General features: G+C 39.1%; 1 protein-coding gene across 26 annotated transcripts in view; it reads right to left on the bottom strand.

Moving 5' to 3' along the window:
• Positions 1–17,158, bottom strand: part of wnk1b (WNK lysine deficient protein kinase 1b) — a 73,915-nt gene that overhangs the window by 36,258 nt on the left and 20,499 nt on the right. For all 26 annotated transcript variants that reach the window (XM_089127189.1, XM_089127184.1, XM_089127183.1 and 23 more), the window contains exon 3: positions 1,267–1,439. In XM_089127189.1, coding sequence (XP_088983315.1) covers positions 1,267–1,439 — 173 coding nt within the window. The remainder of the gene's footprint in view (positions 1–1,266; positions 1,440–17,158) is intronic.

Consider the following 17,158-nt stretch of genomic DNA (forward strand, 5'->3'; position numbering starts at 1 on the left):
ACCCAGTGGTTCCCAGAGGGCCCAAACAGGCTGTTTTCCAGCTATACCAACAACTCTCTCCGCACTTCTTGAAACATTGAAGTCATTTAAAACAATCTGTTCTGAACTTCATAAACAGTCTCAGGCCTGAAACATTCAAGAAATATTAGGAATTTTGATTGTCAGATTTATTTGAATTAGTTTTTTGTGAAGAGTATGTTTCTGTCCTAAATGTTGGATTTGAATGCGAACCAGGGAACCGGGACTTTTATGCCAACATAAAAGGACAGGAAGAGGTACAAAACTCTAGTGAGTTGTTATGTCTTTAGTGACCCAGACAAAACCGAGAACACTGACTAGTTTAGGCATGGCATGTCTATGTCTGTGGGATGCTCCATTTCTACCTGACCTCTTGATCACTGTTTATCTTTGAGGTGTAGGAGAAGCCAAGCAAACACCACACATTGCCAGGATGCCAAAGCTGATGAACACAAAGCAAGCCTGACACTGTTTATCATTATCCCTTTTTCACACTATCTCCCCATTTCTCCTCCACTGTCTTTCTCTGGTGTTCCTGTGAGCTGTGTATGAGATAGATAATTGAGCGAAACTGAGGCTCTAAGGATTATAGATCTTGATGGGGACGTGTTGTATAAAGAAACTCATGTCAACAAATGATTACAATCAAATTTATAAATATGTTCTTATGTTAAACGGACAACCCAGATTTATTCAGTAAACCAATTATATTGAGTATATCAATCTTCCTGCATTATTTATAGTTTCTCCCAGTGGGCACAAATCAAAAATAAATAAATTTGATAACCTGATAAGTTCTATTATATGACCTTATATTGTCTTGCAGTCAGGTATCAGTATTTACGTGGGTTTTCATAAGTGCATGTGCATGTCAGAGCCCACACACATCCACAGGAGGGGGCTGCTGGTCCAGTATGTGTCTGAAGCTCCAGCATCTGTTCAGTACCAAAAATGCATGCCTCACATGGAGGTGACATGCCACTCTTGGCCTGCAATCACTCTGGCAACAACTCTGGTGATGGACATGAGGCGGATGAAAAGGTTGTTCATTTGAATGTAGTACCACAATAAAATATTAACCCCAAAGGACGTTTTAAATTGCAAAAAATTGCGACTGAACAAAAAAGTAGTAAAAACATCCTGTCCATAATACCACAATACTAACAAAATAACATTTTCCATTTTTTAGGCAAACATATGATGGACAGACAATATAATAAGAAAGTGAAACAAACATATTCTACACACGTTTTTAGGGTTCCTGACGTCATGAGCTCAGTCACCAGCACAATGCACTTGCGGCCTTTGGAAGGCGACTCCCATGAGTCGTAAAAACGGACAATGTTCGGGTGTTGCAGGCCCTTCAACATGCCGGCCTCTTCCTTGAAGCGCTGCCGCTCAGATTTTGACAGCTTCCGATCCTGCAAGGACAAGAACAGAAAAACATCCAAAACATTTAGCCACATACTTAATTTTAATGTAATTAATTTCTAAACTCAGGGATAAGTAATAAAGATGTGCTTTTCATGGTTTTATGTTCAACCACTATGGTTCAACTGGATGGGGTCCACTCAACCTCAAATAATGTAACCCGACCCCTGATTCCTGCCAGGCCTCCAAAAGAGCCCCTATAGACAAGGTATAAAGCACAGGAGGGGACAAGACTCATCTAGTTTAAACACAAAGTGGTCCTCTAATCCTGTGCTTAATGCCTGTACGGGCCACACACATGCACACACCAAAGGCTCCTGTAAAGATAAAGAAACAGCAAAGCACGGTGCAAAAGGATCAACATGACCGGTCATGGAAAACGACACTACATCATCTCCCTTGACTCTCTAACCTACTCAAAAAACCTCTCTGATATACTATCCAGGAGAGCCTGACCTGCCCAATCAGAACAGTGTCAGGAAGATAGGGTTTTTGGATGGAACGCACCTCCCTGGGCATGAGGGTATCCAAGCGTTGATGTCATAGTTCCTTTCCGGTCAGGCTATGCCCTTATCAGTAGTTTAAACGGTGTGCGCAAGCCCAATCATTAATCACTATTATGATTGCTCCAGCAACCGCCAGTGATGAATTAATCCAGTGGCACTTTGTGGAAAAGGGGCACTTTTCTGGCCTAGTTTTACACAACCCCAGGGATTAAATCATATGCATTATGTGAGCACTAATTCCATTCTGTGAAAGAGTCGCAATGCATACCTGGGGACAAATTGCAACATGCATCTTATAAAAGCTATACATAAAAGTTCAGTGCATGAGGACATAGATTCCCAGGCTATCTGCAACCAGTCTATTTGGGGTCACTGATGTGCCACCATTGTAGAGTGCTGACGGTGGCATTCCTTCTCCACATTAATGCAGACACACTCATTTGCTTCCCAAATGCACTAACAACCGCACTAGCAGCAGGCATCTGCAACCCATTAAGTACCACTAATCCCAAAGGACAGTAGAGAGAGTGTACAGACACAAAGCGCTTTTCCACCAACATGGTTTGTGTGTGGTGGATTCCAGGTCAGTTCCAATTCTTGAACCGTTCTACACGTTTCCAACGCATGAAAGGGGGTTCCAGGCCAGAAAGATCGGCTCAACTCTGGCGGCGTATATGAGAGCTGCAGGTACACTAGAATCACTCCAGGTACTTTGAAAAGCAAAACATAGGTGCTGCACTTGTTTCCTGCACAAATACCAAGTTAACCCCTGGGGATCAAGGTGTATTTGGGGTCCTTGAGATGTTTTGACGCTTTTTTTCAGCTGCTTATAACCATATTATTAGCACAGGTGGAATTACACTATATTTAGCACAAACAGGGCTACCATAATATGTGAGCAACATGTATTGTACATGTTTGTATTTTTGAGAGGATATTGTTTATGTGTGGTTATTGAAAAAACTAAAAATGAACGTTTCTGAAATAAGGCCACAAAACACATAGGAAATATGCGTCCACAAGACTTTTGACTAATGGATGTTGTGGAGTTTTTTCTTCACAATGATCTGAAAATCATCCTGCCTAATCTTTCACATAAAACTGTTTGCCAAGGCAATATGCGAATGGGCGTGAACAGGCCAGCCCTCATCATGCATAATTAGGTGATTCTATATATAATAATTAATAATCGATAATTAGGTGAAAAAAAAACCTATCAAAATGCGGGGACACGTTTCTGGTCCTCAGGGGGTTAAAAGTGTTTGTTTCCACACTGGTTTAGTCAGGTAAACAACACTTTGCATTATATCACTGTCCATTTTTTCTAGTTCGTGGACAAAAACGCAGCCGGTTTTCAGCAGGCTCTAGTTCTACTGGCTAAGAATTGGCCAAGAACAGGCTCTAGCTCCAGGACGTGAACCATTTTTGTGGTAAAGAGGTAGCGGAGAGAGAGAAACTAAGGGGATATAGCCATAGATATGGGAACGAAAGGGTAATATTTATTGACAGGGGTGAGTGCAGGGTTTACTCAGAGTGAGAAAACACTAAAAAATACATACAAATACAAATGCTTGGCCAACGCATTTCAAGCATGCATTCCTGTTGTGTGTGTACTTGTTGTATTCAAGTAGTAGTTAGCTATAAACATGCTAACAGGTCAACTGACTGTAACTTGCTCAACAAGATTCACTTCAAACTTTTATTCCAGCATGATAGCAGTTGAAAAAAGAGAAAAATGACAGCAGAAGAAGACAGTTCATGCTAACGCCTGCTATAGGTGGCCACTGCGGTGCAAAACTGAGCTTGGAAGCATTCATGTACTTGCATATAGTATGATTTTGGCCAAACTTTAAGGAAGGTTGTGATCGGAGTCTGGTCTCTGCCAACAGAGGCCATCTTATTTCCCATCTCACTATGTCAGTAGTTAATCTAATCAATGTCTGATAACGGAGGACACAGGAAGAGGTCTTCTGTAGCATGCAGAAAGGCTCAATAATTGCAACTTAAATGGAGGTTTTTCTTGCTGATAAGACACAGGAAGGATAAACAAGTGAGAGAGAGAGAGAGAGAGAGTGACAGAGAGACAGAGAGAGAGAGAGAGAGGGGGGAAGTGATGCGTTTAACTTTGGCACCTCATACACACTTGTCTTGGCAAACCACAAGCATAAATTTTAGCAACCCGTTTCTCAAAATAAAAACACAGGTGCTTGTGCTCTTCTCAATCATGTGATGCAAATAATTGAGGCTTTGGTTATAACAGTAAACATTGCTTAAACAGACAACATACTGTAGGCTACTATATACACAGCCAACTTAGACAAGGAAGCCCTTGCAAGTACGGTGTAGTATATATATATATATTTTTTTTAAACCCAAGACACCCATGTTTACAGTAATTACTATTTTAAAGCAGAAAATATCAGAATATTTTCTTAGCAGACTGGCAGCTGAAAAGGGGCCTTTGAATTATAAAACAGCAATTTCTAAAATCATTAGCAACCTAAGTAAATGTGTTTTACTCAATGTTGATTAAATTCTGCTTTTGTAAAAAAAGAAGCATCAACTTAGTTAAAAACAACATTCTTTTAAACTTTTGAACAGTAGGGTATGTGGGCGTAAAAGAGACCGCATGTGTGCCCTTCTTATCTATTAACTAACTCGCAAGCAAACAGGTCAGCCTTTATCTCTAGTTCTGCTTAGCCAGTCACGTGACCTTGTGCACAGACAGTTCAGGGAACAATCAGCTGTTTACTCGACTGTCGCGCACACAAAAATCTACACCTCTGGCCTGGCATGGAGATAAACGCAGCTGCCGTGCCCTCCTGTCTGTAAACAAGTACTGCAGTAACCAGATACAGCAGTGAGCCCTTCTAGAAAACTCACCCCTGCTCTTTTCTGAGAAAATAAGCCTAATGCTAACACAATAATGATAATGGATGCAATGCCAACTCTTGAAATTGAATCAGCACAGAGCTGCTCTGTTACTGAAGTGCTATTTCTACAGAGTAACGTGTGACATATAGTGTTTGGCTTGCCAACAGCACCGATGCAGATGGGAGTCTCTCACCTGACAGCGTTTTCCCAGAAGCTGTGTGGGCGCACAACAAGGTGCAATAAGACGCCCGTGGATGTGGCGAGAACTGGATCAAAGCAGCTTCGAACCACATCACAGAGCTGGACTACATACATATAGTATGTAGTCATTTCAAACAGGGGATCGAATCTGGCTGAGAAAGAGGCAGCTGCGAGAGTCGCCTCTGAATAACAGCGCACTTGAATAACCCCTGAGATTTGCATTTGTAAAAAGGCAAATAAAACGGATTGGCATGACTCATGCTAGCGGGTTGCATAGCATTCGCGCAGGCAATGCCAGTGGGGAATGGAGCGAGCGGTAGATCAAAGCTCTGCGAGATAAGAGCTGGCTTCAGCAAACGGTGGACCTCAGATAAAACTAGAGGCTCCTGAACTCTAGGATGGTTACCAGGTGCGCAACGGGTCAGGCGATGCTTGCGTCCAAATAGAGGTTGTGTGAACCGAAGAGAAAATTTGTCATTTACTAAACTTTATTAACATTTAGAGATTCAAATTCAATGCCACATTAAACAAGAAATGAATATATAAATGAATATTTCACAATAGTTAAATAAGCCAACTTAAATAAGGAAAAGCATTTACATCAAATTTAAATAAATATATAGTACACGTTTAAAATTAGTAAAATAAATATTGTAAGAAATACTGAACATTTACTGAGGAAGTACTTTGAATGATCTGAACGAGTGTCCAGCTAGGTGTCCAAACAAAGTCGGCACACTTTGCAGCAGAAAAATTCATGTGTAAAAGAGTCAAAATTAAAAAAAAAAAAAAAAATTACTATTACTATAATAGTAGTACTATAATACCACTTGAATACTACTAAGCAGAATGAATTTGCAGCCCAATATCATTAAGTGTTTTCTTAACTGAAAGGGTTTGCTGTAATCTGCTGCATGGCTCTGGTAAAACATACAGCCCCCCATAAGCTCATTTCACAGCTATAGGAGGAAGTGTTAGGTCTCTGAGCACAGACAGCTGCTGAGATCTCTGTCTGCCAGGCTACAGATCTAATGATTCACATCAGGCCACAAACGCATCTTTTTAAACACGGTCTGACGGTCCATGTTAAAGTTCACTTCAGCAGGGGAACTTCTCAAACAGTTTAGCTGCTTTTCATTGCATCTCTCATCCATTATATGCTAATTTAAAACAGTTAATTCTTATTCAGAGTATGCTAACAGCACAGAATGAAGACCACATCCTCAGTAACGCTTGCACAGTAATGTGTCACATCTGTCCAATCTCATGCCAAAAAAAGAAGGGGTGGAGGGGGTATATGGCTCCAGGCCCTGGTTTCTAGGAACACAAATCCATATCTGTGACAGTACTTTTCCACAATAATGGGATCGAAGCTGAAGAACCTTGTTTTGGGCCTCTTGTTTTGCAGTCGGGCCAGATGCATGAGCAAACGTGTGCTTTTTGCATTGACATGTGAGGGTTTAAGGAGGTAGAAAATTAGTACTGAGAACAAAGGACAAAGCATATTCTATGGAAGGAAAAGAAAGCAAAAGCAGGCATAGTTGCATTTCAAAATGTTTCAGATAATATATTAAGTTAACCTTTAAAATAGTATTAGCTATTAAAAACTAATCTGAAGAATCTGTTCATGACTTATGATTATTTTAACGGCTTTACAATGTAGGCTAAGCATCATTATAAACAATATGGATACATTTATATGATATACTGAACCGTAAAATCAACTGAAATTAGTTAATCTCTGAAAGTTGAATTTTATGCAACTGATTTATTTGAGTTCAGCCAACTTAGGGTTTTGTAAAATACAACTCAATTTTATTAAATATATAACAATATCTTAGCTCAGTTTCTCTGACAAAGGGGTCAGTGGCCAGCTAAAGGTTGAAAAGCCCTTAACGAGAATCTCGGTGAGCAAGTTATTTAAACGGTCAGCATTATAACAAATGACATTTGAAATCTATCCCCCCTTCGTTGAGTTTTGTTACCACCACAGTAATGCAGGAATCCATGTTAAGTATGCATACACGTGCAATATGTTTGCCAAGCATATGCATACTTGCATAGAGTATTTTTGTGGCCTTACTCTAGCAATCACTAAGGAGTCAAGCTTCATTATTCACCGGTGTACTTCCTGAAGTGATTGTGGGCATGCAGAGCACTTAGTCTGAGTTAATGGAAAGACAAAGATTCCCTGCAATCTCCACAGGATTCATATTTCACAAACACGGGCGCCAGTCAAACAGTGATTCTAAAAATACCATCTACCACCCCTCCCCAGCTTGCACATAGTGTGCTGGCCATCTAGGAGACAGTGGGTATAAAATACCAAACCAAATCTATTCACCAAATGCACCAAGAAAGCCAGATGACAGGAAATGACAACAATATACACTCTGCACCTCAAAGAGGTTAAAAATGTGGGTCTATTAATTGTGCATGGACTGAGTGGAGGAATAATCAGCTTAGATGCTGTGATGTGCTTGATAACTGTATTAGCAACCCGGCTGATGGACAGACTGCATCACATGACTGCCTGAAATCCTGTGCTCCATTTCCCAGCAGCACTTAGTAATGGCCATGACAGGAGTTAAATAAATCAGAACAAGTATGAACTACATCCACTAAGCATATATGCACCGTCTTTGTTTTGCATGTTTACTTGATAAAGTGGGAAAAGGGCAGTGGTTCAACATGAAGCCTTCTGGGTGTTTCAGAACCAAACAGACGACTGATCATGGGTTTAAAAATCCCCACTTATACAGACTCAGCCAATGACTTCTCTCATGACTGCGGCACTCTCGCTGTTGCAAACCATTGTAAACATCATAAGACTTTCATTTGACATTGGAACAGTCTGAATCAGTGCATGGCCTGTTTTCTGTCTGCAGGTTCAAAGCAGCATAAAAATCCATTAAAGCATAAATCACAGTTCTGTCTGTTGCAGCTATTTAAGGAAAAGATCTATTAATAGAAGAACAGTTTCTGTAGGCGACAATCCTATAATAAAGTATTGTTTGTGTTGCAGGAATTAAGTTATTTCAACCTCCCTATTTTAAAAAAAGACGTTGGCGATTTGTTTACGAGAGGAAAATGTTTACTAGATCTCTCACTCCGGTCACATGAAGTCCGGGTCATTGGTTCAAATTTCCCAACTGACGCAACTCATGCCTTCTCATTAACCAAAGATTTAGGACTGCTCTGCGTGTTCCCTCCCTACTATTCGTTTGAAGTCCTTCGCTTCATACAAAGTGTGTTGCAGAAAATGTCCTCACTTATCACCTATACACTGAGAAACACAAGGGGGGGGGGGGGTTGTTAAATGGGACAAAACAGGATTTTCTGGATTCTGGCATGATCCCATATTGGCTATTCAGACGCCATCATGAAAATCATGAACACATTACCTGAATTCTGGGGGGACAATGATATTTAGGTATAGCCGATCATTTCTCATAATAACTAAATATCAATAGCCATTCAGTATTTTAGCAACTTAACCAGTCCTTAAGAACAACAGCATGAACTCATCCAGCCATTCCCTGGAGGTTAGCCAATCATGAATCAAATTTTATTTACAAATCGAAGCTTTAAAAGCCACACATTTATAGGTCTCACTTGTAAAAGAGGTTTTAACCTCAATGTGACTTTCCTAGTTAAATAAAGGTTAAGAAGACATTAGACTGTTCAGTTAAGGGTTACAGAATGGGTGGAAAATAATTGAATGATCGTGCAAAAGATAAATCACAACTAACATTACGCCGCCTTCACACTGGCAGTTGAAATCAGCTCCGATGCGGCTGCGAAACGACCGGAAGTCATTCATTTCCTATGGAGATTCGCAGACCGCATGCGAATGGGTCCGAAACGGGTCCGACCGAGAAAATCGTGTCCGTTGGTCATCCGGATGCGTTCAAAAATTTGAACTCGTGCGAAAAGCTACGGACGGTTCCTATCCGACAATTCCAGCGGAAGTTGAGCGTTGCTATGGTACTGACAACCAAACCTGAATTATTAACTTTTAATAAAATAAATTATGATTTTATAACGAAGTTGTCATGTCATTTTTTATTTTCATGACTTTCTAACGTTTATAAGGGCAGTTTATACAATTAAATTGAAGGTAGACATTGAATTATTGACCACTATATCACATATTTTAGCCGACCTGACATGTCAACGCATCATCAGAGAGATCATACAGAACTGACAGAATCAAACTTTAATAATAAAAAAAAAAAACAGAATCAAACTTTAATCTCTCTCTCCGCCATTTTTGTTCTACCCGTGTCCGACGCTTTTCACTGTGTAGTACGACGTCCGTTGGGAACGTATTGCGTATTACGGAGCTGATTTCAACTGCCAGTGTGAAGGCGGCGTTAGAACTGGACTTCAGGGAAAGAAATGTTAGAGGAGTAGAAAGCAAAAAGTCCACTTGATTTGGTAAAAGAAGCACAGCAGTGATTGCTTTGCCCTGCATGCAGCGTTTCTGATAACCTCCTATGGAGTCTCAGAGCCGATCGAGTCGTCAAGCCACAGAGGACCTGAGGGGTTTACGGAGAAGAGAAATGACAGAGGAAATGAAAAAGGAAAAGTGCAACAGTCAGCCATCTGCTTTAAATAAGAACGAATGAACAGTTGTTCCTTCAAACAGCACTGAACTTACTCAGACTCATCTAGATCTAAAACAAGATGCGAATGTTGGACCCCAATTAGAGAAGAAAAACTAAACCTTGATATTCTTTCTCACAAACCCAAAGGTTTGCCATCAATCAGCACAACAGACTGTTTAGAACCAGTACCATGTGTTCAGTGTGACCTAATTGTTGGGGAACTACAGCTCACCCCCTTGGGGGATTTGGTGGAAAGCATGAGGTTTATAATTCTATGGTCTTAAAATGCACATGTCAGTTGTCTTAGTTCAAGTTATGCTTGTTAAGAGGTAAACTGAGGTCAAGTTGAGGGTCTTCTGGGGAATCCCAGTTGTTCTACCTCTGACAAATGGTTGTTCTCTGAACAAGTAGGCTATTTGACACGAAAAACCTTTACAATGAGGCTGTTTTCCGGTCATTTCACTAGACACCATTCAGATGTGTTTCTTAGTAATGTGTCTACTAAATGCAACTTTTCTATAAGCTAACTGAGACATTCAACAAAAAAAGTGAACATCTAACCGCCACTTTGCATAAAACATGCGTGTATATATAAGCATGCATATGAAGCCTCAAAAGATGTTAACTTTGAATAAAGAAAAAAATAAGTTACACAAATAATTGTAATAGCAAGAGATATAAAATGAATAATGTTCATCTCAATCTGAACAAACCAACTATTTAACCTAATAAGTAATTGAACTGTCGGTTAGCAGCTGTGTTATTATAGTATCAATTATTATTTTGTTTATTTTTGATATTTATTTACATTTTAGTTCAACTTTATTTATTTTTTGTCATTTTTACAAGGGTTTATTTTTATTTCAGTTTTAGCTTTAGTTAAGTACATCAAGTTAAACTAAATGACTACCTGAAATAAAATACATTTAAGTTTTAAAAAATTACCATTACTATAACTATTTAATAAATAATTCATATTTTATTTCAGTTAAAGTCTGTTTCAAGTAACACTTTTTTAATGGATTTATTTTAATGAACTATGTTGATTGAACTAGGTTGAGAAAGTTGTCCAAGAAACTAGGTCCTAGAAACTTCTCTAAAATGATATGATGACATTAATCTTTTAAGTGCCTCTGTTCTCTAAATTAATGTGCACCGGGCACAGACCAGGCCAATAATGTCTTTTCTCCATTATAAAATTGAAATACAGATTGTCATCTGCTTTAGAGAGAGCATCTTTATGAGCAGAGCATTTACATTCTGACTCTAAAGGTGGAAGCTCAGCCAATATGATGCAGGATGGATTCCCACATCCAGAACAACCTTGGCTTCATCCAACATGCAAACTAAACTAGCTCAGTGTATAACTGAAGCTATAAATAAACAGAGAACAATACAGGGGGACAAAAGAATGCTAAGGAGAAAAAAAGAGCATGAGGCGGACATGAATCAAGACAAGGAGAGCAGCAGTGTAAGCTAAAATAAGGCCCTTTCATGGTCTCGCTTTGAACCAGATCCATGTGTCCCTGAGCGCTGTGTGGCCTGCTATGTGGGTCAGAACGACAAGGCACATCTTCAGTGCATCTAGCTGCCTGTCACGGGCTTTGGTCTGTGAGGTCAGGAGGTGATGTGCTCTCCGTCAGAGCCAAGCACACAGCAGTCTAGTGTCACCCAGAGACAGCCACCATTGTTCTGCAGGCAGACCAGACATTTACTGAAAACCTGCATGTCGTCTGCTTCAACAACAGTCCTTCTTGATTTCTGGACTCACTCCCCTCCCAATCCCCATGGCCCAATCCATCTTTCACTGAAATAAAAGCAGGCTTTAGACAGGGGTGCATGGTGTGAATGTCGGAGAGAGTTTGGAGTGACAGTCTCGATTTTTCCTGAGGTTTGAAATGTTTGGTGTGAGACAGCTACTTAATCACAACACAAAAAGTTGGGTGATGGGGTGGATCACGCCACAACTAGACTAGACTATCGCATTACAATTTTTTACGACTCAAAAAAGTTGGGACACAAAGGAACACTAAGATCTTGTCTGCATTCCTAAAATAATTAGTAAGATATCAAAAATTGGAGATTTCCGGAACTTTATTCCGATATTTCAAATCCTATAATCCAATGATCGCCATGGGAATGTATTGGCTTATCTGAACTCTAGCCTCTAAGATCCATGATAAAGCTGCTTTAAATCAATATAAAGGCTTATTTTTTATTTGTCACAAATTGACCACAAACAAACAATCTATTTATGTGACAATGGTCCGTTTGTCATACAGTACTAATGAAACAAATCACCTTAAAAGGTGTTGTCAAGTTTTCAGAATGCCACTATAATGACCAAAATTGTGTTCTTGGACGGGCTGGTATGTTGATCACTGTTGCTTAATAAATCCCTGTTCAGAAATAAGCAATTCAGAATAATCCAAGGCTAGACAGGAAAATACACTAAATATGCAGGTTATGGTGACATTATTCTGCAAAGCACAATCGATTGTGTGTTATGAGCCAAAATATTAAACAAGGAACTAAAGGGATAGTTAACCCACAGTTTGAATTGTTTTGTCCATACAATTAAAGCCAATGGGGTCCAATGATGTTTTAGGTCCCACTAACTTTCAACGTACAGTTTTGGAACAAGATGAAGGTGAGTAAATAAAAATAATATTTTCATTTTTGTGGGAACTGCTTTTAAGATTCCTTTCTTGTTGTGATTTAAGTTGGCATTTGCTCCAACACCAATTTAACAATTTAAGGAAGCAGAACAACTTAAAAGTGGTTGAGTATCAGACTTCATTTCATACTCTACCCATAAAATATTAGCCTGGCTCCGCCCTCATAAGTACTTCCGCTAAATTTTCATTTCCCTTTAGTACTACATCTGGGTTTGCTGTATATTCTTGGGTTTTCTCCGCTCAAATTTTTTTCCAGTCCAATCATCGAACAGAGTGAGTGGCTGAGAACGATGACGTTGAGGTGCGTTACTTCAACAGAGTACCTTTCTTCAAGGAAGTTAACGCTTGTCAATGGAGAGTGGCAAGACACTCTGTACAAATGAAATGTGTACGAGAGTCTGGTAGGACCAGGCTAATAAAATATGCCCTTACTGTCAAATGTGAGGCCCACTCATATTCAAAGCGGTCCATAGAGCCAGTCATAATCCCCACCAACCCAAAGGGAGATATAAAAGGATAAAGTAGGTCCTGTCTTGTACTTTCCTCTGTACACCTCCACACTCCCAAAAGCCTTTTTACAGCACAGCACATGCGCCCCCTCAATTATACAGGGATTATATGCACTGCAAGATGGAAAAAAAAATGTTTTAGTGCATATCATCCTTTGCACTTTAAATGCTGCAGCCTCTATAAGTACACATTTCATACAGAGCAAGCGAATGAGGTCTTCAGTCAGAAAGGGAGGGCATAATAACATTCAACTTGGAACAGTGATGACTTTCTCTACTTTTTTATGAGGCTTTTCTCTTTTTTTTGGCCCCAGAGATTGTACAGTTACATGATAGTCACCAAATTAAGGAGTAAAGCTAATTTGATGTTTAATGAAGCAAACTGAGACCCATTTGCACTGAGTCAGTCTCTAGTGCATAACATCATCGAATGATATCTAATAAGCAGCAGCAGGCCAAAATTTGACGATCTTTTGCAGAAGATTTGGTTTGGACCACTGTAACATGCTCCCGTTACATTCCAGCTAAGGTTAAACTATTCCATATGAGCGTTCTTCACCGCCAAATATGGGGTTAGAGACGTTCCTTTATTCCACACAAATAGATTATCATCCACAAATAAATGTAAAGAGATTAACATTCATTAATACTTACAATGAAATACACAATATATGTTTTAAGTTAAAAACTAAATAAAGTTAGATTTTTCTATAAAAAAACATGTTTAATGTCACAATCACAACTCTCAGTGGCATTAATTTGTGAATCACTTATTGTGCATTTATGGATTTCAAAACATTTCTAGTATCAAGAAATCCAAAAATAAGTGGACTCCACCCACCGTCTACTCAAGCCAATTTCGCTGACCAATTGTAGCATGTTCTTGCTACAACCAATCATTTATTTTTGGATCATAATCTATTTATATGAAATGAAGGAACAATTCTACCCCCATAACCAAGTGACTGTTTATAAAGCACACAAACCCAATTTCCACAGCGTCCCTTGATCCTAGAGTGGAAGGATACCCATGACCATCAACAAAAATAAATTTAAAAGATTTAACATGGCAAACATTGGAGGAGCTGAGCAAATATACTGGAACTCATAGCACAAGTTGGACATGTTCGCCTCACCCGATGACAGCAAGCCATTGAGCAACGGCTTGTGTACATAGCTTAAAAAATCCCCTGCAATAACTCATCTCTCACCCTCATTCTTTTCTTTAAATGTCCCATTGTCAAAGGCAGGGCAGGTACTTTGTCAAGGGCACACACACCATGGTGTTCTTATTTAAATGGCCCTTAAATAAAAGGCAAATCTTAGCATGCACTGCTCTGTAGAATGTGGTGGTAGAAATCATTTTCCATTTTGGGACAGGTGTTAGTGTGCGCCAACAGCCTGAAATATTTGGAAACCCATGCCACTCACCTGTTGGAAAGGGACCAGGGACCGGAATCGGCCAATGGTCCGTATGACCGGTCAGCGGCACAGGCAATAACGTCAGCTGTGCTTTCTCGCTCATTTCTCTCAAAGGCAAAGTGACACTCAAAGTGACCTCTCACTCACTTGGGTTAAATAGTGCTTGTATTGTGCAGGTTTCACGCTCAAGCCAGAAGCGCGCGCACCACTAATCTATTTAAGTGGAAACTTCTCAGTCTCAAGCAACTTGTGAGTAGCAAGAAACCAAAATGAGTGGCTTACTGCACTTAAGAGGTCAAAATTATGTCAAAATGCCCATCTTGAGTATTCAGTTTGGAATCTAGTTAGTTGGGAAAGATAACTTAAGTTATACCAGTAGCTATATATATATATATTGGATGGATCCATGCATAAACTCTATAGCGACAGCAGCCTAATATTCTTGCTGATGTCTGTCATGTTAATAAAAGAACAAAAGACAAAGAAAATCACTGAGGTAATCATTTCTTCAACCAACTGTAAGCATTAATCTGTAGTTAATTTTTACAATGAAGACTCTCCAGTGTTAATTTACATTTGATTACTTTAATTTCTGTATTTAAAATCTGAATATACTGTATACCCACCTAAAGCCATGTTTATTTCATTTCTCTCTAGCGTGCATTTGTGCTGTTGTTTGTTATAATTTTAGCACTTACTTTTTACTAGTTTAGAAAATAAAATTTTGCTTTGAATAAAAGTAGATTTTTGTTTGTACAGTATGTGCTGTCAATTATAGTTCTTTGAAAGAAAATTGGAATCGGCAAAAATTGGTATAAATCGGCCAAGAAAATTGCAATTAGTGATTTCTGACTTAATATGGTCAATTGGAAACAGCACACATTGTAAAATCCATTAAAAAGAGAATAGAGAATATAAGAGTTATGCGGTGTATCATCGTCGTTCTTAAAGTAGCTTGCAATGGTTGGTTGGATCATGGATGGACAAGCTAAGACATGCACAGTAGAACAGCATCCATGTTTTTGTGGAAATCTGAAAACTCACAGTGAGAATTGTTAAACCTGAGACAGGTTTAGGGGTCTTAAGAGGGTTCATCTCCTGCTCTAGGGCAAGAATGGCTACGGGACTCTCATTGCTGCAGCCTATAGTTTTAATTGACATGCTGACTAATCCAAGTCATATAAAAATGTAGGTCAAAGTGGAGTAAAGCTTAATTACTATGAGTAATATGCTCCGTCAGAGATTTTAAACATATTTGTTATCTGTCTGGCCAGTTAATAAAATGAGTTCATAGTGAGTTCATAGGCAGTGGCTTGCACAGTTATTATTACATTAGTCAACATTTGAAGTGGATCAAAAAAGTTCAATCAAAGATGTCCTAAGACAAGAATGGGTTTTGTTCTAAATTCATGTATAACTTTGATGAAATTTTTTGATCCACTTCAGATATTGACTAGTTCGAAAACCAGCATCTTTTATTTGGCTTTCAGATAATGAAAAGGAACAAATAATTTCACATTTCTCTCAAAGCACTCCAAACTCAACGAATTATAAACAAAGACAACACACAAGAGGAAACTGATACAGCTTCAGTAAAACCGATTTATACATAAAATTTGGGTTACCTAGTTACTTCCCATTAAAAAGGGATTTAAATGGCAGAAGTAATGGTGAAAGGAGCAAAGGAGACCATGAGAATGGAAATGAGAACTGCCTAGAAGAGCCCAGGCTTTCAGAACAATGACCAAAAGTCACCACAGAGGAAATGACTTGTCCGTCTCTGTCTTTTATTGACAAATGAGAAGGTCTGAATTCAGCCATTTGAGTACAATACAAATGTATGAAAATAACTGATCCTTTTGAATAATCCCTCATGTCATCACAGGAGTCTTTTAAATTCTTCAAAAAAGAATGGTCTGGAATTCATAGTCATTTAGTCAATAATAGCACCATACAGTCATAAAACTTGGGTGTGAATTCCTAGGGCTAAGGAGGAGGAATGCATAAGATCGCGGGACCTTCCATCAGGAGTCTGCATTCGTCTACATCATCAATAACAGATGTTACTTTGGTAATTGTCATGACAAGATAGGAGGCAAAAGAACATCGCTTTTTGCCAGAAATAAATGTAACAGCCATGTTGGGATAACTCCTATAGAGTAAAATCAAATGAAAAATTGTGCAAAAGTCATTTGGACCATGTCAACACTGCTGTATTTGATATGATTTTTTTAAAACAAGTATGTTGGTCACACTTCCATAGTTTTCTGACCTCCCTAGTTAATGAGGATATTTAATCTCTGAGGAATATCTACTTACAACTAATAATGTTTCAGTGCCACAGCTGCCTCCTTGAAGAGGAGATAATGACTGCAAAACAACATTCAAGATAGAGATACTGTATGAACACCCCATACCACGATTTAAAGCCTCGGGCAATATGATTATTATATATCAAAGATCGCACAACCTTTCCCAGCAAGATATTGTCTCAATATCACAAACCTTTGCAGTCAACTCGGAGTGAACTCCAGGAACACACAGTCTGTTTCAAATCAGCCACTTCAGATATGAAAAGATGAGGAGGGGGTGTTCAAAGGACTTGAGTTTTTAGCTGTGGGAGGAGGCGGACAAAGTTAACATAAGGTGAGGAACTTTTATGAGGAGTGGGCAATTTGTAGACGAAAGAGAGAAAGGACAAGTACAGGCACAATTCTCTTGTCTGTCTGTGCAACTGACACTAATATACACCTTTGCTCTCGATAACAATGTCCCTGAACGAGGCTGGCTCACCTGCAAGCTTTCATGAATGGTGAGAAGGCTGCAATTTTAAATGTAGCAAATCACGAGCAATTACCTTTACGAGGGCCTGTGCGAGCAGCATCAGCCATTAGAGACAAGTGAAATAA

Source organism: Pimephales promelas, chromosome 24, assembly GCF_988280905.1.
Source record: "Pimephales promelas chromosome 24, fPimPro1.hap1.1, whole genome shotgun sequence".
NCBI lineage: Eukaryota > Metazoa > Chordata > Actinopteri > Cypriniformes > Leuciscidae > Pimephales > Pimephales promelas.